Below are 23,720 nucleotides of genomic sequence, written 5' to 3' on the forward strand. Positions count from 1 at the left end.
GAGCAAAGCACATGCAAAGAGGCAGCGCTGCACTCAATAGAATGAAACATGCGTGTGTATAGAAACTGCTGCAAATGAAAGCAGCCCCACACCTTCTTTTCATTGAATGTCACATTTGTGCACACAACAATTTCCACAGGCTTTCAAGGCATGGCTCCTTTCCCAAGTGTACCACCTTCTGAACCCGAGCTCCAGGCCAAGGGGCACTTGTGGCCATGGTGATGAACAAATGGGTGCCCAGAAGCAGTGAGAACGGAGCCCACGACTTTCTATGACTGTAGCAAGTGCGCTACCATGAGACCACGTCTGCGGTGATCAACTAGCCACGATCGATTTCAACATCTAAACCGGAACTAGCATCTCTATACATATCTGTAAAGCCTACAAGACCATTTGGATACAATGACTCTGACTTACACGTTGATGTACTTAAGTGTTGTAGCCATGTGGGGACCACCAGCTAAACAGGAACTAATATCTGCAAGGTATGTATAGCCTAAAGGACCATTTGAGTATGAAAAGCCCCTACTCACATGTTGATGCATGCAGGTGTTGTAGCCATGTGGAGACCATCATGCTGCACAGGTGAATATCAGCACTGAAGCCACTTGTGCAGATTCTGGGATGCACAGCAGATGTATCATAACCACATAGCATCTGCACCAGTGTTCAATGTTCCTCACACCTTTCAATGTTCCTGCAATGTTCTGCCGGCATTTGAAGCATCATAGCCTAGATACAGAAGGAACATATTCCCACTCTTCTCCCCCTTCTGCACAATGTCCAAAGTGCATTCATTCAATACTTCTATTGAACTCGAGAAAGTGTCGATCAGTGCACTGGCACTATTTCTGCATGCTAGCTTTAACGGGTAAACATGGTGAATGGAACAAATCTTACACCCACACTTGGAACCCTCTGTTTTGCAAGACCACATTTCTTAATAAGATTGTTTTCTTTTTCATCAAGCATCAGGTTCATGATCTGATTGTGTTTGCTGTCAATGAGCTTGAACTGAATCAGCTAATTCAATGCATTTAACATCAATGGCATTTATACAACCACACAACTGTGTCAACTAGCATAGCTTAATTGTTATCAGGAAGGAACACATTTAGTATGATGAGGGCCCAAACTGCTGAGTCATTGAAGCCATTTTCAGCAAACTCATGGTAGCTGTAGGAAACATGTTTACGTTAGTTACAGGAAGAGCATCAAAAAATGTAACTGGAGCAAAAGTCAGAAATTGTGCTGTTTATTTATCACCAGACAATGCAGACAATCACCACCATGCAGACACTTGTTCACACATCAATGAAACCTTCCAAAAAGGATTAAACCTTTAAAGAAAAAACATTCATGTGGATCTCTATGCAAAGCAAAAAGCAACAAAAGAGAGAGAGAGAGAAAAGAAAAAAATCGGGACCTTTGCATGACAATAAACAGCTCATCACTGAACACTCTTGCAATAACACGAAGCTGAAGAAAAAAATAAGAAAAATACCATCCGTAATAATTAGTTATACCCCTCTGCATCATCTACTATATTAATTCTACTGACACGTAAAGACCAACAAGAATGCCTTATTACAGTACATTCTCAAAGTCATGTCTCGGGGAGCTCTTCTCGAACCATAACAGTGTGAAGCCTGGATTTTTTGAGTGACACTGATACTAGATGAGCGTCGCAGCAGCCCACGTTTAACTTCCAGCCATATGCATGTGTGCAACCGACTTAGTGCCCAGTCAATTATTTCAACCAGCTCTACTTTTGCCAAGACCACGTGGTGCAGCTAAGATGAAGCTACCAGCATAACTTTAAGCCCATTTCCATTGTATTTGTACCAGACTTTGCTTGAATAGTAACTCTAAAAAATTCTAAAGTTTCATACGCCAGAACCATGATCTAACTATAAGGCATTAATTAATTTTGACCACCGGGGTTATTTAATGTGCATCCAACACAAGATAAAAGAGCACTTTCGCATTCCACTCCCATTCGAATGCAGCTGCCTCAGCCAGGATTGCCCCACAACAAATAAACAGTCCTGGGAAGTAGGGTGAAATGAGCAAGTTGACAGGTGTTCATCGTTACAGTTAACTTTTCAATGTGAAAACTGCACTAGTACTAAAGGTAGACCCCCACCACACAAGCGCTGCTGCGTTCTCACGGTGTTTTGTATCAACACAGTGCATGAGCCATGTGGTTGTGCCTTTAGTCCTACAACTCTAATAGACCCCCGGTTATCTGCTCTATGCATTACATGACCTAGAAGAACTCGAAACTAGAAAAAAAGCTAGTTTACTAGTTCACATCGCCATCCTCCCGACTCTTAAAATTATGCCTATTGTTATTTGCTACATAGCTCATTGAGCAGCCATTAGCTTCAACTGGAGCTTCTTTGTTATCCCCAAGCAACTGCCCTATAGGTAATCTAATAGTGGCACAATGCACTGATTCAAGTGCTTTTGTTTTCATGGATATCAATAAGATGCCACTCATGGAAAAAGAAAATGCAAATGCGATGATGCAAAACGTCCTCCCCCACCCATTGTGGTGAACAAAGAATCTCGCAAAATACAGTCACAGCAGCTATCAAGTGTTGCTTTGCTTCGATGTACATTTTACAAGCTTCTGTGCCTTTACAGTGTGTTTGTTTCCTTACTATGGCTGTTTCTGGGCCTCTTGTAACAAAGTGCTGTTTATAAGGAAGCCCGTGCCCTGTTCTGATGACTTCATTATAATGAGTGTTTGCTGTAAGGGCAATTGCGCCCTGAAGTGAAAAAAGTGCCGACAACAATTTCTGAAGCTTGAATTATGCATTGCATGTTAAACTGCATGCATTCCGCAGCAAACTGGCAAAATATAAGCCCATTCGGCGAGGTAGAAAGCTTGCGTTTGAATTTTTTCATATGTAACAGCTGAGCAGTACAGCAGTCTGGCAACAGTGACGGGGGACGAAATGAATTGCATTCTGTGGTGGTCAATGTGCACAGTATATGCATGTTGTTCTTTTCACACCCGCATCTTGGCAGTCACACCGAGACAGTTCCTGCAGGGTTCTCTAGCTTGCGCTATTTCTTTTGCACAAATGAAAACATCGTGGGCACGATGCAATCATGGTGCGCTTACTGCTCCATCGGGTGCCAGAGATTGTGGAGCGAAGAGCGCTTGGCAACAGACATAATTTCGGAATGTTTCAGAGCAGACAACACATCAGTGGCACATCACAGCGACAACACAAGTGGCAGCCTCACTTTCGCAACGGCTTTTATGTAAAAAAGAAAAAAAATTCAAGTGTTTATAGCTTCTTACAGAGCGATATTACGTTAGAGCAGCTTGAATATACAGAACAACATCCTCAGCAACAAGCAAGCTTCCTTTCAGTTGCACTAAGTGAAAAAGAACTGTGAAAAGCCACGAGCCACGAGAAAGCTGTTAAGTGGAACAAATTGACTTTATTTTTCATAAATTGCTTTTGCAACAAGCTTTTAATGCAATTAACATTATTGGGTTACTTCAAGCACTTCCCATGATATCACGAACCGTTTTCCTGCCAACTTGGGTCACTGGAGAGTCCATGGCCTAATGTGTAGAGCACCAGGCTCCCGTGCTAAGGGGACCGGGTTCGAAACCAACCGCTGGTCACTGAGCATGCGACAATGGGCAGGTGCTGCCCTTCAATGACAAGAAAAATCCTTTAAATTTTCTCTGATGCTGCGCGAAATGTAACCCACGTCACATATATTCAGACAATCTGACCATTTATTCAGACACGCGCTATGCGCGTACTTTACATTGACGTCCATATATGGCACAGTTTGTCCAAAAGGAAGATAGGGTGAAGAACCCAGCTGCATGCGTGTCTCGGGCATGAAGCATTGCAGCGGCGGCAGTATAGGGTATTGCTACATTGCTTCACTGCTAATTGCATTACCATTGAGATTTATCGAGAGATGGGTTCTGGAGGAATTTTTTTCACTTCATTATTGCTTCTCCCCTCAGAAGAGAACTAAGAGGGCACTGATGCTAGAAGAGGCTCAAGGTGAAATCCTTTGCATTATGAATAGCCTTTTGGAAAAGAAATTGTTCTCACCATTGAATATACGTTTCAGGCTTGCACTGATGAAAAGTGAAAAGCTCGAGACCCAGGAAAAGGGGGCAGAAGGTGTTGCGACCAATAGATGCCATCATTAGTATGGTCAGAAGACCTAGTATAAAATTTCGGGAACATACAGAGCAAATAACGGTCATAAAACATTTGAACTTCTCCACTTCGTTCTGCCTGCATGCAACGACATCTCATGTGCTGAAGCCTTGAGCAAAGTGCTGTTATAGCCAAATGCCCATAAATACTCAGAGTACATAAGCATTAAACAACTGTTGATACAGTGGCTGACAAATAACGCAGCTGTCCTCCAACAACTTTTCACACACATCAACATACATCGTCTACAGTATACAGTGGACTCTCTTTAAACAGAACCTCAAAGGACCAGGGCAATTCGTTCCGTTTATCACAAGTTCCATCTACTGAGAGACAAAGTGGAATACAATTGCATGAATCATGAGAATGGTGTTCCGTTTAGGAGCCAGCTTCGTTTAAGCGATTTCCGTTTATCACAATTCCACTGTAGTTCAATCTGCGAGGAAATGCCTAATTTGTAATAAAGCAGACACAACACCAATGATTTTCTACTTTACTGGGAGAAAGCATCTTGTATGAAGAATTTGTCAGGCATCTATAAATACAAAGTCTGCAGGCCTCCATATGATATCTTGCCTACAATCAACGACAATGTGCTAACCTGGTATTCCCACTTAGAGCGTACCATTACTGTACATTGTACATAGCCTAAAAGAGAAAAAAAAAGGCAGACAGCAGCTGACAGTTTCGTTAAAGAATTTCAATAAATTGTGGTCGCCATGCTTAACCTGCATGTTAACACAACGACCCTGTTAACATGTGGCAGATGAAGTTTCTTCTAAGATTCCAATAGAAAAGAAAAATGTATGATGATTTCATTGAAGAACTGACACTTTTGAGATGTTGTGAGAAAAGAACTCCACAGTGCAGGAGTGTATGAATCTCAACAAACAAATGAAGCTGAACCAAATCATTGCCACTAGTGTGGGAATGAAGCCTCTGTATTGTGGTGAAGCAATACATCTTTACTTTGAAAGGAGCTGAAACACTTTTCTAACAAATCCTGGAACAGCCTTACTATTAAAGCAGTCCAGTTTACGAAACTCGTGCCAAAAAACTTTGTTCAGATCAATTAAATGGGGTTAGATGCAGTTATCACACTGATGAGTAGCTTTCTCACTCTTTTCTCTCTACGCAGCTGTCATGTGTGGACTGGCAATGCAAAGACAAAATGCCTCTTCTGTCTTTTGGAGATGTGCAGACATACATATTTTTCATTTATTTACCCTAAATTAGCAATAGCACTCCTGGGAATGTTCTCATGATCACAAAGTCAGCCAACAGTTCTTAAAGGGCCCCTCACCAGGTCTGGCCATTTCAAGCTGACAAGTGCCGAGCGTACATTGTGCGACAACGATAGTGTCTGCAAAGTATTACATCACTCTGTGCTGTGGAAAGATCGGAAATGTCAAATTGAATGCTGTTTTCCTTTCTCCTCGCGGCCGCCGCGCTCCAAGCCGGAGAATGATGTACGTGTGCTAGTATGCCTATGTACACGTGTTCGCACTGTGACGTCGCTTGTGGTGACACGTGACTTCGAGAATTATTCAAGGCCCCATCTGTTATTTGTGTGATCTGTTGCCTGAACTGACAAATTGAAGTTTAGAGAAATAATAAAACACAAACGGAATATCTGCATGCTTTTTGTTTTACTTCACACCGAAGCAAGAGAGGTGTACTTCTGCTTCATTTGCTTGTTCACACGGTCGTGCTGTCACATGTGCAGGTACCGAAACTATGCGATTTTCTACCGTGTTCCAGTGCTTTATCATGCTCTACGATCCACTCGTTTTTGCCTCAGTATTCGTGTAGCACTGAATTATACCACTAGTCATGTGTCCTTGTGTACAGCGCGGAAAATCGTGCACTGCGCAAAACCAGACAGTTGCAACAGCTCGTGCGCAGCGCCGGAAAAGCGAGAAGAAAAAGAATGAAAGTGGGGCCCATGACATCACGCGATCCTTGAGGTCCGGTATGGGAGAATGCAGGGAAGGAATTGCGCTAGCGGAGGCTAGACGAGGCGAGTGGAGAGAGAGTCTCACTATGCAGAGAAGCTCGCCTCCTGAAATATTTCTATCTCGACTATTAATGAGCCAATTTTTTTAATTCTTGCGGCAGAATGCTCTCTAGAGGACACTTAACAACTTCCAGTGTATAACCGAAATTTGCTATGAGGCCTGGTGAGGGACCCTTTAAGGGGCTTCAGTGCTTACGATGACGACATTGTGAAGGCGAGAGCTAGAGATTTCTGACTGTTTTTGACACAAGATAATAAATTCTCTGCTGCATGCAGTGCAGTAATATTTGGCTCGCATGTTTACAGAAGCCTCTTTTACATATCGACAATGTTTTCCTACTGTATAAAATATGTCTTTCAGGGCCCCTTTAAAACAAACCCATGAGATTATCAAAATGCCCCCAATTTCACAAACACACACACACACACACACAAACACACACACACACACACACACACACACACACACACACACACACACACACACACACACACACACACACACACACAGCAACTGTAAATAAATTCTCTAAAATAGACTTGCTTGAAAGCTAGACTATACTGTCATGAACGTCTTACCTTCATGTTTTCAAAACACCTGTCTCTACATTTTTAATCACTCTCATAAAGTAATAAACATCACAACTAAGCAATGCCTTTGGCAAAAACAAAAGAGGAAGAACCTTATCAGTGAGATGACTGTGGGGCCATCTAGCGGCAAAGAATGATACTGCTACACCAATACTATGGCAGCAAAGTTGCCTATATTATTACATAGAAGGAAATCTGACACCACCAGCTATGCATATTTCCTAATGAATAGATAGTGCCTCCGTGGGAATACTGGAATATGGGTGTTTCAGCTTGCCTTGAATACGGCATGGCCTGAAACATGGTTATGGCTGCTCAAATAACTACAGTTAAACCTCAATATAACGAAGTAGCTAAAATCTGCAATTTGCTTGTTATATCGAAATTTCTTTCTATTGAAATTCGACCTTTTATGAGAATAAGTAGTCGTCGATTGATTTTTCTGGCACGGAAGGGGGCTGCACAATTTCCCGAATTATCCAACGAGCAATTGAAGAAAGCAAGTTTGAATGAGAAAACAATTCATTTTGATGAATTAGGAGTCGGCGACGAATGATACAGTTTCATGCCATGTCGACGATATCTTCACATTGGCAGTATGAATTAAAGTGTCCGTCACCAGGTCTGGCCATTTTGAGCTGACAAGCACACTGCATACAATGCGTGCTAACGATCGTTTTTGCTAAGTATTATATCACTATGTGACATGCAAAGAGCTGAAATTTCAAACTGAAAGCCATTTGCCCCTCTCCTCACGGACGACATGCTCCAAGTGACGTATATGTGCTATTGTGCCTACGTACATGCGTTCGCACTGTGACATCACTCATAGTGACACGTGACATTGAGACTTATTCAAGGCAACATCTGCTTTTTGTGTAATCTGCTGGTTCGATAGAGGAATCATTGTTTAGGTATAATAAAACGCACAAACTGAATGTCTGTGTGTTCTTGTTTTACCAGACTGCAGCAAGAGAGATGCACTTCTGTTTTGGCTGCTCGTTCCCATGTAGTGCATAAGCGCACACATACACCGAAACTATGTCATTTTCAACTGTGTTGCAGCGCAGGATTATGCTCTGTAATCTGCTTGTGTATGGCTCAGTATTCGTGTAGCAGTGACTTATGCTGCTAGTCAGGTGTCCTCGTGCACAGTGCACAAAATCGTGCGCTGAGTGAAACGAGACAATTGCAACAGCTCACACGTGACACCGTCAGCGGAAGTGCGCTGCGCTGCAAAAAAGTGAGGAGAGAAAAAGAAAATGAAGGCGGGGCCTGCGATGTATACGTCATGCAATCCTCGAGGTCTGGTACGGGAGAATGCAGGGAAGGAATTTCACTTGCTGAGGCTAGACAGAGCAAGTGGAGAGGATGTCTCTCTTGGCAGTGATGCTTGCCTCCTGAAATCAAGGGTTTGTGGAACTGAAATATTTTGATCTCAGCTATTAATGAACCAATTTGAAAAATTTTTGTGGCAGAACTCCTAGCGTATACCCGAAATTTGCTATGTGGCCTGGTGAGGGACCCTTTAAGGGGACCCTGAACCACCCCTTGGGCTTGGTGAAATAACGTAGTCCACGGGTTGCATATGCTGCTGTGAACATCTTAGCGAAGTTTTGCTGTTTTACAGCGTGCATGGAGCTTACAAGCAAATCGCGAGGTCACCTTTCTCTCAAATGCCCTCTTTTCAACAGAGGGCCCTGTCCTCACTCTCTTCTGCACGCTTTATTTCATCATTGGAAGCTTTATTTCGTGATTGCCTTAGACAACTGCTATTGGCCGATAGCTAATCAAGCACAAGGCGTAGATATCGCGGCCGCCGCGGGGTGCCGCCACGAGTCCACTGGCTAAGTGCACTGCGGCTTGCTGAGGACAACTGTGTTTGGCTTATGTTTAGCGTGTCACAGGTCCCAAAGGCGGAAATTATGGCATGTATGTTAACATCCAAAATTAAATTTTAACTGTGCGACATGGTGACATACAGAAGGCGGAGCATTGTGGGCACATCAAACTGCGCCATAGCCTTCGCAGTGCAAGGCATTGAAGAAGGAACGGGAGCACAACGGAGGCTGTGTTTGATTGCCAATAATTACGCCACACTTCTGACCACACTGAAGTATATGTTGTGGCAAAGTATTTCTGAAATAGCCGATTTTCAATTCAAATGCCTTCTCCACTTCGTTCAGAGCCCCTTTAGGTGAAGCCAGTCACACTTTCACATGCACTCCACCCCCATGGTTGATAGCGTCGCTCACACTGGGACAACGCTATTAGAAAAGCGCCGGGAGCATGGAGTGAACGCTTCATCTGCCTCTTGCTCCACCAAGTCACCGAAAGTCGAGATTATGCAACCTCCAATACTAAAGACGCGGGAAGACGCCATCTCGGCATGGCCACTCTTTCCGCACATGGCAGATTACCTCTAAAGCACCGTGTGCGGCTGCGTATGTGCTCAGCCACGCTTGCAGCCATGTGCAGCTGCGGCCGAGATGCGTGCCAGAAATCCACTTTGGCGGTCACTCTTTCCACACTGCGCGCAATTTGAGAGGTGCATTTGCAAGCAGTTGCTTGTAATTCAATCATTTGCCCATCTCTGTCTGCAGAAGTTTCCATTTGTTGTCTCTGCATTCGTTTGCGGTGGAAGCGAAATTCCGTTATGTTGAAATTGCATACAAGGACACTTCATTATATTGAGATTCTAAATACATGACGTTCTATGGAGAAGAGGTCATGAAAAGTTAGATACTTTGTTATATCGAGAATTTCATTATATTGAAGCTCGTTACATCAAGGTTTAACTGTAATTCTTAGACCAAGATCCTTTTCTTAACCTATGTTAACCCTTAATACATTGCTCCTTAAAGTTTACCATCTGAATAGTGCAAAATCACCTGAAGAATATATATATATATATACACACACACACACACACACAACTAAAACTGACACACGGTGAGTACCCCTTGTCATGTTTCCTACAACTATAGCGACTGCCTGGTAATGCTCACATTTAATATAATTGTATGACCCAGCACAAGCTATCACAATTCAATAAAAGACATTCGCCCACAAAATTGCGCAGATCCCATACACTGTGTGAACAAACATTATGCGATGTATTTCCCAGACAGCTGGCTGTGTAGCATTGTTTAGGCTTCCGCAAAGCGTAACCAGTTTGTGTGTTTGTGTTGTGTTACGTTTTACCCATGTGGTTGTGTAAATTCAGTATTTGTGTGTGCGATGCAAGTACAGTGAACTAGAATCATGGCGAGAATGCATGCGTGTGATGACACCAGCAAGACGACGACAACGGTAGCTACAACTTCACAATTTCATTGAACGATCAAATTGATGCGACCGATCGGCACAAAGGTGCGAATTTCTGGGTTATGGTTGGCTCCTTTGAGCAAGCTGCAGGAGGGAGCCAATAGGGTCTTGCTTCGGGTGACTTTAAGCATGCCGGGCATGCGAAAGATGGTGTGAAGCAACGTTTGCCTGTTCCGTTCCACACCATTTCCACGGCACCATGGCACCACCTCTCTCCACTGATACGGGCGCAGCATGGCGAAAAAAGGTGTGCTGACGGAGAGGGTCGTTCGCTTGTGCAGCGCAAATAAGCACCCTGTATAAAACTAGAGGTAGGGACATTCTTTGATCTTGCCGCCCGAGCCAGCGAGCAAAGGCAGGTGAGGAGTTCTGGGGCTTATCAGCATCTTCCTGTTGGTGGAGTGGGATCGCATGGTTGTGCTCATGCCGTTTTTGCAGAAACAAGCGTGCGAGCATCCGCATGCTGCTCGCGGTGCCTTTCATTTTCATGGTATTTTGTTCTCACTTGCGCTGGCGCCATGACGGTTTGCTCTTGATCGTGGAGTGCAACCCCGCAATCGCAGTGATCGTGGATTCAGCTATTGTGACGAATCAGCATGCTCAAAAAAGATCAAAAAGAACAAACAAAGAGCAAGCAGTGAGGCGAGGCCAGGAGAGAAGGAATGTCGCCACCTTTAGTTTATTCAAGGGGTCTAGGCGCGAAAGGCGCTGAGTGCTGCCGTGAGTGCGCAACTGCTCGCCGCTGATTACACACGGGTGCAGCATGGAAGAAAAGGGTGTGCAGGCAGCGCAATGACATAGCTGGCGACAAAGAGGATTGCTCGCTTGCCTGGTGCAAAATGCTTCACGCAGCGCGAGAAGTGCTGAGCGCTGCTGTGAGTGCGCATATGTGCCTTGACAGTTCGCTGGACAAGGAGCAACTTATTGGTTTGGTTCGAGTAAATCAGCTTAAAATGTATGTGCTTGGGTCAGGACAGTGAGAAATTTGGAACGAAGCGATGATCTGAGTAAAGCGGCTTCATTATAACGACGGCTTACTGTACCTTTTGTTTTAAAGGATTCCTACGGAGATGCCCTTTCATACCAGACACACCCCTATATAGGATTAGGTGATTGGTCGAATAGCCTTTAGAATGACCAGTTAGTACTCTACCTGCAATTAATTTTTTTTAACTGTACCTCATTGCTTGAGTTCATGCGAGCAAAATCAGGCAAGCGTTGGCACCCACGCTGCCGCATGCTTTGTTTAACAGCAAAAAAAGGAGAACGACAGATTGAGCTACAATATTCCAACTACATGAAGGCAACAGACAATGAAGATCAGGAAAATGTCGGAGAAGTTTAATTTAAATAATAAGAAAACAGGAATAAAACAAGGATGGAAAGACAAGTTGCCATCAGTGGGAAGTGATCCCATGTCTCCCGCATTACACATGTGATGCTCTACCAATTGAGCTACGGAAGTCGCTGTCTTCCGTCCACTTCTCTCGATCATAAAATGCATATAAGACAGTGGCTGCCTGTTTCCCGAAGTAAAAGTCGTCCAAGCCCACTGCCCAAGACAAATGGACAAGTAATACCCTCAATGCAGCTGGACTTACGACTGTGTCAATGTGAGATTTATATGCTAGACCCATATTCACTCAAGCAAGGTGCCACTGATATGATATCAAATAAATATGTCAAGATTTCACAGTTTGGTTTTAATTCAATTTAGGTACAAAAGACATGTCAGTACCATATGTACATAAACTGTACGTAAATTCACAAATTGGGTTATTCAATTATTTACTTATTAGGATTATTCCAGATACTTTAGTAAAATATTTTCATCAATGCCCAGCCCTGCAACTCACAAATGTCATAAACGGCACTGCATTAACCCTTTAAAGGGGCCTTAAACCACCCGTCTGTCAGTGAAAACGTACATTCTGCAGATAGCACAGCATGCTGTGACCATCTCAGTGAAATTTTGCAGTTTTGAGTGCAATGTGATGTTCCCAAATGAAGCACGAAGTTACCTCCTTCTCAAACACTCTCTTTTCAAATGCAGGCCTTCTCACCTGTTTTGAAGCTGCCGGCAACTTGCATGTAGTCGTGTCATTGTTGTCATGCAGGAATATGACACTTTTCCCACACTGCTTATTGGTGTCATATCCATTGGATCTCGCTAATTGCCATTCGTCTTGAACACCAAACTAGCGTCCAATGACACAAGCCTGAAGCCCCAGACCACACGTAATTACCCTGCTTTACTTCATGAGAAAGGGTGGTTAGCATCTACAACGGTCGCACGATAGCGCGCGCTCGCTCCCGGCTACTCCTGGCTAGACGTGTTTTGTATTGAGCAATCGACAGTGCTTCAATATGTGCAATCTGGATTTGCCTACTATCTGTGCAAGGCAAAGTCTGTCTGCACCACATAGCATGGCCAGACCGGAGTACACAAGCATGAGCGGGCACTCCACCCCTGCCGTGCACCACAGTTGCATGCAGAGATAGCGCCTGCATCTGCTACACAGCGTAAATATCTCGGCCACTGCAGGGCGCCACAGATGGCACCACCCCACTCCTTCAGAATGGATGTCGCTGAAGGGGAATGAGGAAGATGAGTATTGCACTCAAAGTATCTGTGCTCGTACTAGGTCTTTTCAAAAAAATTATTTTGTTAATATATTCCAGGGAGGCACCATACTTATTCCAAGGTGGTTAACCAACGTCAGACTCTTCAGTGTGCCTTGAATAGACTGGACGATAGGCCATTCATAGAAGCAAAGATCTTGGGAGCCTGGCCTCACAGTTCATTAACCCAGAAAGCAATTCGAGCTCTTCTTCCCTACCTGAAGGCAACAAGCTTGAGTGCCCGACTGTAGACATCCTGCACCTAACTTTGTGCATGTGAAAGTGCTATATAGACTCCCGTTTTCTCTCTCTTTCACTCCCCCATCCCCCTCCCCACATGTAGGGTAGCAAACTAGACCCAGTCTGGTTAACCTCCCTGCCTTTTCATCCTCCCTTCTCTTTCTCTCTCTCTCTCAAGGTGTTTTTGAGGCTTGAAAGAAAAGTGGTTCAGGGCTCCTTTAATGGATAAAATGGCAAAATGAAAGAATAATTGCAAAGTAAAGGTTAAAGGTACACACAATTTTACCCTCAAGCGCAGCTTCACTTGAAATGTGCTTTGCACTGCCAAGAAACAGCCCCCAAAGTCAAAAATTTCTGCATACATGCACTGTGCAGTGCACTGGAACCACACAGCATGAAAAAATTAAAGCAGCCGTGAAAGAAATGGCAACAGAAAATACAGAGCGAGCTTTTGTCTGAAGCTTGGCTTCTTGCAAACAATGAAAACATTGCTGTATGCTGTTATCTGCATGGTCTATATAAATTTTCTTTTCCGAGAACTGTAATGGGAGTGCAAGCTATGTACAGGTCATACACTTTGAAATACAGAGCAGAAGCAGCACAAAGATAGGAAATGCAACCCTTCCAGGAATGAAAATTCTACAGCTAGTTATCACACATGTCGCATTAAAAGCTGCCTCCATCAAGAGCCTGAAACTTGCCTGGTCGAAGCACACCTCGCATCGTTTTGCAAGGTTCCACAGGTAATGCATGTCTAATTACACTAAATCCGTGGAAATCTAAGGAAAAATTTTAGGGGAACAAATATTTAGTTAACTTAACAAATTCTACAGACTGAGGTTCTACATTGCTACAAAAAGGTTACAGATGATAAAGGGTGGTCAACTCTATGACACTGCTTCATTCCTGGGTGTTATAACTGATATGCAGATTTCTGTTCATTAACCAAAGCATGGTTTGCACACATGTACAGGGTCCTCTACTCTTAATGCATACACCTCAGAATTATTCAGTTTCATAAAGTTTCAGCATTATCATTATTTAGGTAAAAAAAACAGCACATATAATATATTAAGCAAACAGGTGTTAATGAAACATTTGTCGTCTGGTCTTCCTTACAAATATAGGCTGCTAAGAGCTTTTGTAGCTACACTGTTGTCGTATGTGTCACTTCTGGTTTAAATGTCACTTTGACTATTTCTAGTTGTCTTTCACATGAGGGCTGACTGACAGGGGCCTGCCTTAAGCCCCGACTTCTTGGGCAATGGTTGTCCAAAATAAACCGAAACAACTTGAAACTGAAAGCTAACAACAGCATTTCATATGAGAGTAAACCACCCTGTACAATGACTGCTCTTCAACAAACCCTTAGTATTTGAAAAGGGCATCATGCAATGCGAGAGAATGTTACAGTTGAGGTAAACACAAAACGTCTCTCCACTTCAAAGCACAACAACAGCAAAATACTGAGAGTTCTGTTTTTTCAACAAATGTTTCGAGGCAGACTCTCTCACCAATCCTTCTCACTTCGCAGTTGCATTGGTAACTTGATCTTGGAACGGCATGTACAAAGCATCTCTGACAGAAATGACTCCTCCGACGAGCAGTTCAGAAGTTGCGGAAGGCGAGTGCACAAACGAGACATTCACCGAAACTGCCACACCCAAATTAACAGTTCACCTGGCCAGACTATCCTTCCTAGTCACTCTCTGGCTTGCTGGAAGTGCTGGTCCCCGAACGGCCACCTGTAAGAATTTTAGGGCACTCAGAGAATTTCAGCACATTCGGCCTTCACGTGATAGATACGAGAAGCATTAAAAGGGGTACTAGAGACGGAAAACAAGTCAATCTCCGTCAGCAAATATAGATTACAGTTGTGACTGTGATGCTTTAGCATTATGAGATCCTACCATTTTATTATTATCTGCTGACATCCGTTTCACCTTTCCTATCAGTCATCAGTGAGTTATACGACATTATGATATAGTATACTGCTGCTGTCTATGAGTCTACAACATCAGCTACAGTCCAACTAAAACACAACAGAAGAACGACTGCTTTTTGTTTGTAGCTCCTAAATATAACACTTTAACACCACAATCACTACATAACATATCATGCTGCTATCCCAGTTGCACACACCGCACACTGACCATACCTATCACTATTTAACTATGCAATACATGCATATGTCTATGCTAATCACAACTATTACTTTTGCACAACCAACTATAGACCTGCAAACCTCAGAATTAAAAAGATGCTACAGCTGAAACAAAAAGATTAACAAATTGATGAAACGTACTAAAATTTGTATGATTACTAATATGTTAGTCGTTTATTAAAGATTCGCAGTTATAATGCTATGTGCCGAAAATAAGAATTTTTGTGAAGTTTATTCATAAATGCCTACAACCATGATACATTAGCTGTTAAAGCTGGTGAAGCAGCTGCAGATAAGTCAGAATAATTGATCGCTTTGAAACCTCATTCAGTAACTGCATTGAATATTTTTAAATGAGTTTTGTTTTGAACTAAATGCGAATAACAAATTCTAAAATTACAACAATCGTAAACAAGCTTTAACGATAGGGCACATTGTGATAAATAATAAAAGTTGGCATATATGCAGTTAAAGTCAATGTCTGATTTTTCATATTCCCTAGGGGCCATGAAAACATCTGAAAAATTGGGCAGTCCAAGGGCTCAAATTACCACAAGCATGTTCAAAATTGTTCCGAAGGCCTGCCAGTACACTAAGTAGGTGTATCGGTGCTGATATTGGGACAGGAGATGGCAGGTGCACGCGCGTATAAAATTTCGGCAGCATGTTACACTCCTGTAACATGTGAAAGCAAATGCCTGCTGCACACTTGGTAATACGTCATCTCGCATCGTCGCATTGCTGCTTTCGTAGTTCCGCTCGTTTTCAATGCTTAGCTGTGGCTTCGCACGCTTATGAAGCGGGGTCAGACTTGTGCCAACATTTCTCGACACTACATTGCATCCTTTCAGCAGGGGATTGAAACATATGCTGTTGTGTATGTTGTATGGGTGATGTCAATGAATGCATGCACTGTTCGCTTCACTTTGCTGAATGCTTGTAGCCTCAGCCTTACAGGGATATGAGCCATTGCATTTCTTGCTTGCTTACAGGGGTTTGAGCCGTTGAGAAGTTCGCATGTTTTTTTTTTTAACAACTAAATTAGATGCCGCATTTCTATTTGTATGCATGATTATGATGAATGTGCAAGGTTTGTCCATAAAGTAATGAGACTGAGTCGGGTAAAAATAATTTATTCATCTGATCGGAACATATTATTAAAATTCTTCGAGATAGACTCCTTTGGCGTGGTTACACTGCTGCCAACGTGATTCCCATGCTGCAAAGGCTCCCTGGAAGTTATCTGCCGTAACCTCTTTCAGAGACTTCGCGACAGCCTGCTGGATGGTGGGAACATCCATTGTCGAAACGGTGACCTTTCAGGCTTCTCTTGAGCTTTGGGAACAGGAAAAAGTCTGCTGGGCTCACATCGGGGCTGTACGGTGGCTGCGGCAAGGTTGCAACCCCTATCTGGGCTAGGTAGGCAGTCACAACAAAGGCGGTGTGGGCTGTAGCGTTGTCGTGGTGGAGCTTCCAGCAATTGGCAATCTCTGGTCATTTCCGTATTAAGGTTCTGTGAAGGTGCTCAAGGACTTTGTAGAACACGGTGTTGACAGTTTGTCCCAGAGGTGCAAGTTCTTTGTGGGCCCCCCCACACTTGCAAAAAAAAAACAAAAAACAATGCACATCGTCTTTACCTTGGACTACGACATTCTTGCTTTCTTGGTGTGTGGGGAGTTCACAGTTTGTCACTCCGAACTTTGGTGTCTATTTCAGGGCCGTACTGGAACACCCACAATTCATGGGCTGTTATTACGCTGCATAAAAAGCACCGTTCCCTTTCTAATTGCATCAACATCCGATGGGAAACATCAACTCGTCATTGTTTTTGTTCGTCACTCAACACTTCTCACACCAATTTCAAACAAACCTTCTGGATGTTCAAATTTGGAGAAATAATTCTGTGAAGCATTGTTTTGCACATGTTAAGATCTTCGATAATTAATCTTACTCAAACGACAGTCAGAGCCCAGGAGATTTTTTTACTTTGTCCACATTTTCATCCAAACAACTCTTTGAAGAGAGTCCAGATTGCTCCATGTCTTCAACAGTCTCCTGTCCATTCTTCAACTCACTGAACCATCGAAAAACCTGGGCCCTTGACAGGGCATCATCTTTGTAAGCCTTGTTAACCAAGGCAAGCCTTTCAAAAGCGGTTTTGCCCAGGTGAAAGCACAATTAACTGCTGCTCCAGTGAATGCTCTTATATTTTTTACCTTTCCTGCCATGACAATAGCTCGAAGACAGCTTTTGTGCCAGTTCAGATCCTCACGGCATCAGAGCTCAGACGAGACTGCCTCACAGTGTGTTACTTAGCTTAGACTCCCCACCACAAATCCCGCCTCCAGGGAGCACGCTACTGGTGACTGCAGCGCCGTGCAGCAGGCAGTCTCATTACTTTACAGAAAAACCCTGTATGCACAGTACGCTTCACTTTGTTGAGTGCTTGTAGCCTCTGCATTACAAGAGGGATGGGCCATTGCACTTTCTGCTTGCTTCAGGGGGCATGAGCCATTGCTGATGATGACAGTTTTTGTACCATCGGACCAGATGATGCATTTTTTTTAACGCCATCGGGAGTATGAGCCATACGGGCTTTCACCTTAATAAAGGAATAGGTACTGTGTACCAAGCGACAGTTGCCCCTTTCTACTCCTTGCATCTTTCACCGCAATACATCGCGTAAGCTTCACCGCGTAACACTGCTGTACAATGGCGAAGCTGACTTTTGGGAACCAGCTTTATGCAAAGTGCTGTGTTTTTCACACTTCGAAGCCATCGGCAAGGATTACAAAGGCGGATTCGGTGCCATTGCTGACAAAGACGAATTTTTTTCCGTGAAAAACGCGGCACCGAACTGCAGAAAGTTTGGCAGTGAATGTAGAAGTAGCTAGGCCTAGCGTTGCAGCGGTAGTGGCTACGGATGCCAGCGGATCGGCGTGTGAGAGCCTGGTTCGAGGCTGTGAGAGAATCAAAATGACGGCGGTAGTGGCTTCGATTAATGCCGTTTTTAACCTGCAGTCACAGCAAAAAGTGTGAGAAGTCGGACAGCAAAGGGCTTTTGTATACCAAGTTTTCAACGCTATTATACATTGACTCTATGAATACGTACGTGGCTGTACCGCGAAGGCATCCGATTTATTAAGCATCCAAAAAATTGATTGTTGACTGTATATCCAGATCAATGAGGTCACCAGCATTCCGATACCCAGCATGTTCACTGCACGCTTGTACAAGCCGCCAGCAAATCCTCCTTTGTGTGCCTCTCCATATGTCACACCACTCTGCTGTCCCTCCTTCCTCGCTCTAATACCATACTGTCCTGTGTATCAGCAGTAGCTTTTTTTATCCAAAATATTCTTGAGTGCATAAAACCAGGTGTGCATCATACGTGCATTTCTTTTTATGCATACAAGAAAATGTACACAGTGGCATTCTGAATGATATTCAGTCTTCTTTTAGCAGTGGAACGACCAAGGCGACAAATTTCGAAGCTTCTAGGGCTCAGTGTGTAGGCAGCATGGTGGCAGCATTAAAGGCCGTCATTGTGGCCTCTGTGATATGTGACTTTGTGATTGGAGGTGACGCATACTAGTTTGGTCTAACAGTTTAGTTTTTCCTAAAGTAACAGTCAAAGCCATGTAACTGACATGATAAATAAGAAAAGGCATCAGAATATTTTACTGTTATGCTATGGAGCCTAAAAGCCACCTGTTAAAAAAAAAGCACCACTTGGTTATAATCATCAGCAGTTGCTCGTGCGAGAAGCAGTGCAGCAGTAGTCACAGTGCTTCCAGCTTCCAGTCAACATTTCGTTTTTGTAGCTGTGTGTTCAGGCAAGATATGATCGCTGTTCATGTGTTTATGATCCTAAGCACACCACTACAAAGAGGGAACACCAGCAACATGCTTCACAACGCTTACAATGCTGCATGAAAGTTATTCAGAGGCCGAAGACGGCGAGATGCTGCCAGCTGAAATGGCTGAACTTTTTGACAGTGAGTCAAAGGATAAAGCCTTCAACGGCTTCAAGTGAAGTGCAATAAATTTTAAAAAATTTAATTATGAGGTCTTAAGAGTCAAAACCACGATACGATCATGAGGCATGCCATAGTGGGGGATTTCGGATTAATTTCGATGAACTGGGGTTCTTTAACGTGTGCCCCATGTGCAGTACAAGGGAGTCTGTGCATTTCGCCTCCATCGAAATGCAGCCACTGCAGCCGGGATTTGATCCTGTGCACTCGGGCTTAGCAGCTCAATGCCAAAGACAATGTGCTACCCTGGTGGGTGCAATAAATGTTGATTTCCTGTGCCAAAGAGGAGTGGTGGTTCAAGTTTTATTCTGCTCGAATTTACAGCTCATAAATATTTTGTTTACGGAAGTTTAGTGCCCAGATATCAGTCTTAGTGCAACATTTCAGAATGAGCGTGCAAGCATGTGTAATCCTGTTTCATGCAGACCGAGTTAAAAATGTTGTGCACAGGTGCATCTCATATACCATTTTTTTCTACGAATGTCGTGACAGGAGGTGTCTTAAGCTCTTAAAAACACAGTGCTCTCATCACTTGTTTCATTAAAGACATATTTCCACACCCTTCAGAATCAGCCCATACTTTAAAGCCTGGGTACAAGGCCAATTGAAAATTATATTAAGACCCAGATACTCGCATTCTACACACCCTTTTGCATATGCATGCAAAATTTAGTTACAGTCAACAGCCGATAATTTGAACATGCTTGATTATTCATACAGTCCCACAGCAATGCCACTAGCCCCACAGGCTTAATGTATAAAGACAACTGCAATTTCGGACACGTTACAGAAGGTTGAGTTATAAATTGGACTCTGACTGCACAAGAGTGTGCTAATAAGACCACTGAGTCAAGCTGAAATAGCGATACTTTTGTTTCGAGACATCGCCAGCACTCTGCAGAAGTGAAACTAATAGGCCTAGTGGATCAAGTAGTCGCTGATGAGAATTTGGTGCATGCATTGGCTTTCTTCTATCTGTAGCAACAGCATGACAATGGCTGAGATATGGGCCGCAATTCTGTAGTAATACTTTCCGCTTGATTCTATGCGACTCTCACTGTCTACTGTTCATGGCCGGCTGATTCTGTAGATAACGCATGCGGAGCATTGCTCTGACCACTGAAGAAGCTCTAAAAGCATGAAAAGAAATATCATAAAAGGCATTGCTAAAAAACTGTTGCCACAGACAGTCTAAGCCAAGGGCAAGCATATGGGTGCACAGCAACGTGCGTTGACAAACCTAGGTCGTGCTCTCAGACGATCACTTTTAAAAAAATATTTCATTTTCAGAGTATTTCGCATGACTAGTACCGGGTATGTTTATGGGCAACAGCATTTCTGCACGGTGATAACACAACATGCTTGGGCATTGTGCCAAGAATGCCGTCGCTTGCAGACACCGATGCATCTGGCGTTACAGTGATCCAAAATTCAAGGTACAGACGAACCCGCTTATAACAATATTCAAGAAAATTCCATTGTTATAACCTATCATTGTTATAACCGGGTTGCATGAAAAAATCAAGATGGGGGATGGCAGAACTGTTGTGAGAAAACTATAATGGCGGAGAGGCCATGCTTCTCCCCGCCACATTCCTCCATCCAGCTGCTGATTAACTGCTTCCTGCACACTCCGATCACATGTAACAAGCCGCGGCTGTCGGTATGCAAGAATGGCACCACTATTCAAAGCAGGGCCACAAGCGGCGTGGTCATGGTGGCAAGTGACACGCGAGCTCCACCAATGCATCCTTTTGGTGGCCCCAAAAAGGCTTTTTAAAGAATGAAAAAATGTTGCCGCAGCAGCCTCTCAGCTTGAGAATTCCAGAAGAAATGCTGGGACGAGATCACCAAAAGTATTTCGCCATGTACAGTGCAGTCCACTTTTAACGATACCACATATAACGATATCTCGGTTATAACGATGAGTTGACATCAGAGTATCAATTTATGCACTAGGGCTCTGAGAAGAAAACCATATATAATGATATGTTATTCACCACATGTCAGATATAACGATCGAAATTCTGCCTTTTGGTGGCGTTTTCCATGCAGAATAATCGTGAAATTTGCTTTACTAATTTTCCCTTAACCGAGACGGTGCGAGAAGTCTGCCTACGCAAGTTGACATTTGCCGCCATTAATGTGCAGCGCATCCCGCCAGCACGCCGATTCAGAGCATCGCGAGTTGGCCCGGCATGCCACAAGATGGTGCCAGCTGCTTCGCGTCCATGTCGCTGGCGAGTGTCCAGAGGGAAAGAAAATGCGAGAAGCGAACCATGCTTGCGCTCCCTTTCTACAATCTCCCCCTCTTCCTCGGGGTGTGCGAAAAAAAATGCGCTGCGGAAGCAGTGGTCGGTGCACCGACAAAGTGCAAAGCTGTGTCGCTCGAGCTGAAGCTGCAAATTTTACAAGACTGACACAGTCGATAATATCGATGATTCTGAAAACCGCGAGCGCCACTACAATCATGAAGGCTAGACCTACTCACTACTCATGAAGGCCAGTGACCATGCCGATGAACAGAAACGGCAGGCCTTGTGCGCAAGGGCAAAACCCCCATGTGTGAAAACAACAAGGTGGCAGCCGCTGACATTGCCGAACTGTGGCAGCACATTGCTACTGGCGATAAAATAGGCGGTGCTTCGATGGAGGAGTTTCTGAGCGCAGATAGCGCTGCCTCGTTCTGCAAAGAATCTCCGACGGGGGGATCATTGTCGCGACCGATGGCAGTGTTGTGCAATGGAGGCGATGAGGTTGACAATGGCCAGTCTTTGAAACCGACCCCAATGTTCACGCAAAGTGTACTGTCGTCGATAGAGTCGCTCATTGATTTCATGCACGTTAAATTATAGCCACCAGTGCTTGCACTGCCGCTGGACATGATGCACACCGTGGTCACAAACCTGAAACTTCTGCAAAAGCAAGTGCAGATTTATGACTATTTCAGCGTGCCTAACGCTTGACACACTGTTTAGAGGTATAAACAAACATCTTATTTTTTACAGCCTTCTTTCTACAATGTCAATTCTTTATCATCAGTGGCAAATTTGGTTTCAGAGCAACAAAAGTATGTGCAGCAGCTTTTCTTTTTTTCTTCTTTTTTAACGGCAGTCCAGATGTAGCAATAATTTTATAGCGATCGGATTTTTCGTTCTTGATATCGTTATCAGCGGATTGCACTGTACTTCTCACTGGCTTGGACGAGTAAACCCCATGTCTGTCAGCTTTGCTTGTTTTACGTGAAGCTTGCCGACGTCCTTCTCTAAAAGATCCAGCTTCTCCACTTAGTGCCGTGGAAGGTCCCTCGCAAAAACGAAGCCCCAGGGGAACTGAATCCTTCGCAGGGCCTCTTGTGAGGACAATGTTGAGGCAGAGTGCTCTACCGCATCATTGCTGCCATCGTTGCTGTCACTGTTGCTGTCGCTATACAATGCAAGCATGTTCGCGATGATCATCTCATCGATTAGAAGCACTTTGTTTCCAAATCTATAGCGATGTGCTTTCTTTTTCACTGGCAATGTCGTGCATTGCCAATGATCAGCGGGTAGATCAGCTATCTTCCATTTCGACGGCAAGTCAAACGAGGCTGAGAAACCACGCGGCCAGGAATGACTTCGACACAACAAACAAAGACAAGCACGAGCAGCTCAATCTGTTGGCAGAACTGCGCAACATGAGGGGCCACTGAGCAATCTGGGAGCAGCACCCAGCACTGTCAGTGAAGTTGGTGCAGTCCATTTGTATTTTGGAGGGTGGCACGGCATAGAGCTATGGTCCCAGCCCATTCGTGTACGGAGGTGTGGAAGGGTGATGCAAGAGAGAAGTGTAAGGCTGGTGATGCGGAGAAGGCTAGAAAACACCATACGGTGGTGTGCAGCAGCTTGAATTTCTCTTTCTCTTTTCAAGAATTTTGCATTGCATTACCTTTTGACAGGACACCCAGTAGTCAGACTTCATCATTATAACCGATAATGTGGCATGGGGGCATTGTAGTATGTGGGTTATTGCACCATAGAAAACATACAGAAGTTGACGGTGCAGCAGCTTCTCATTGTTAGAACCAACATATCATATCAAGTGGGTTCGGCTGTATCTACAAAAGTGACAATCAAAGAATATGGCACATCATTTTTTGACCACTTGTGGAATAAAGTCCCTTGTTTTTGTGCAAATCCAGTAATTCAGGCTCCTGATTATTCAGGCATTTTGGCCATTCCTTGAGACCAAATTGTTGGTTGGTGACTAATTTTCGGCAATTATGGTTATGTGCATTTTGGTAAACCACTCAACAACACTCTCAAACATGGCAGTTCATACTTCACATTTCTTATTTAAATATTGAGGCAAACCAAAATTAATTCTTTAGCTTTATTGCAGTCTGTACACTATGTGGAACAATGTAGGCAATTTTATAGGGGTGTGTGAAAATTAGAAATTTTTCAATAATGAATCGACTAGTGTCCTATTAGATTCGGTCTGCAAATTAAAGTCACTATTTTTAAATGCAAATG

The 23,720-nt window shown here is 43.7% G+C and overlaps 1 protein-coding gene across 1 annotated transcript in view; it reads right to left on the reverse strand.

Annotated features, from left to right (window-relative positions):
- Positions 1 to 1,239: 1,239 nt before the first annotated feature.
- Positions 1,240 to 23,720, reverse strand: part of LOC126527884 (uncharacterized) — a 57,265-nt gene continuing 34,784 nt past the window's right edge. The window contains exon 4 of the mRNA XM_050175730.3: positions 1,240 to 14,750. Within this exon, the coding sequence (XP_050031687.3) occupies positions 14,704 to 14,750 (47 nt within the window). The 3' untranslated portion in view covers positions 1,240 to 14,703. The remainder of the gene's footprint in view (positions 14,751 to 23,720) is intronic.

This window comes from Dermacentor andersoni, chromosome 9, assembly GCF_023375885.2.
Source record: "Dermacentor andersoni chromosome 9, qqDerAnde1_hic_scaffold, whole genome shotgun sequence".
NCBI classification, from domain to species: domain Eukaryota; kingdom Metazoa; phylum Arthropoda; class Arachnida; order Ixodida; family Ixodidae; genus Dermacentor; species Dermacentor andersoni.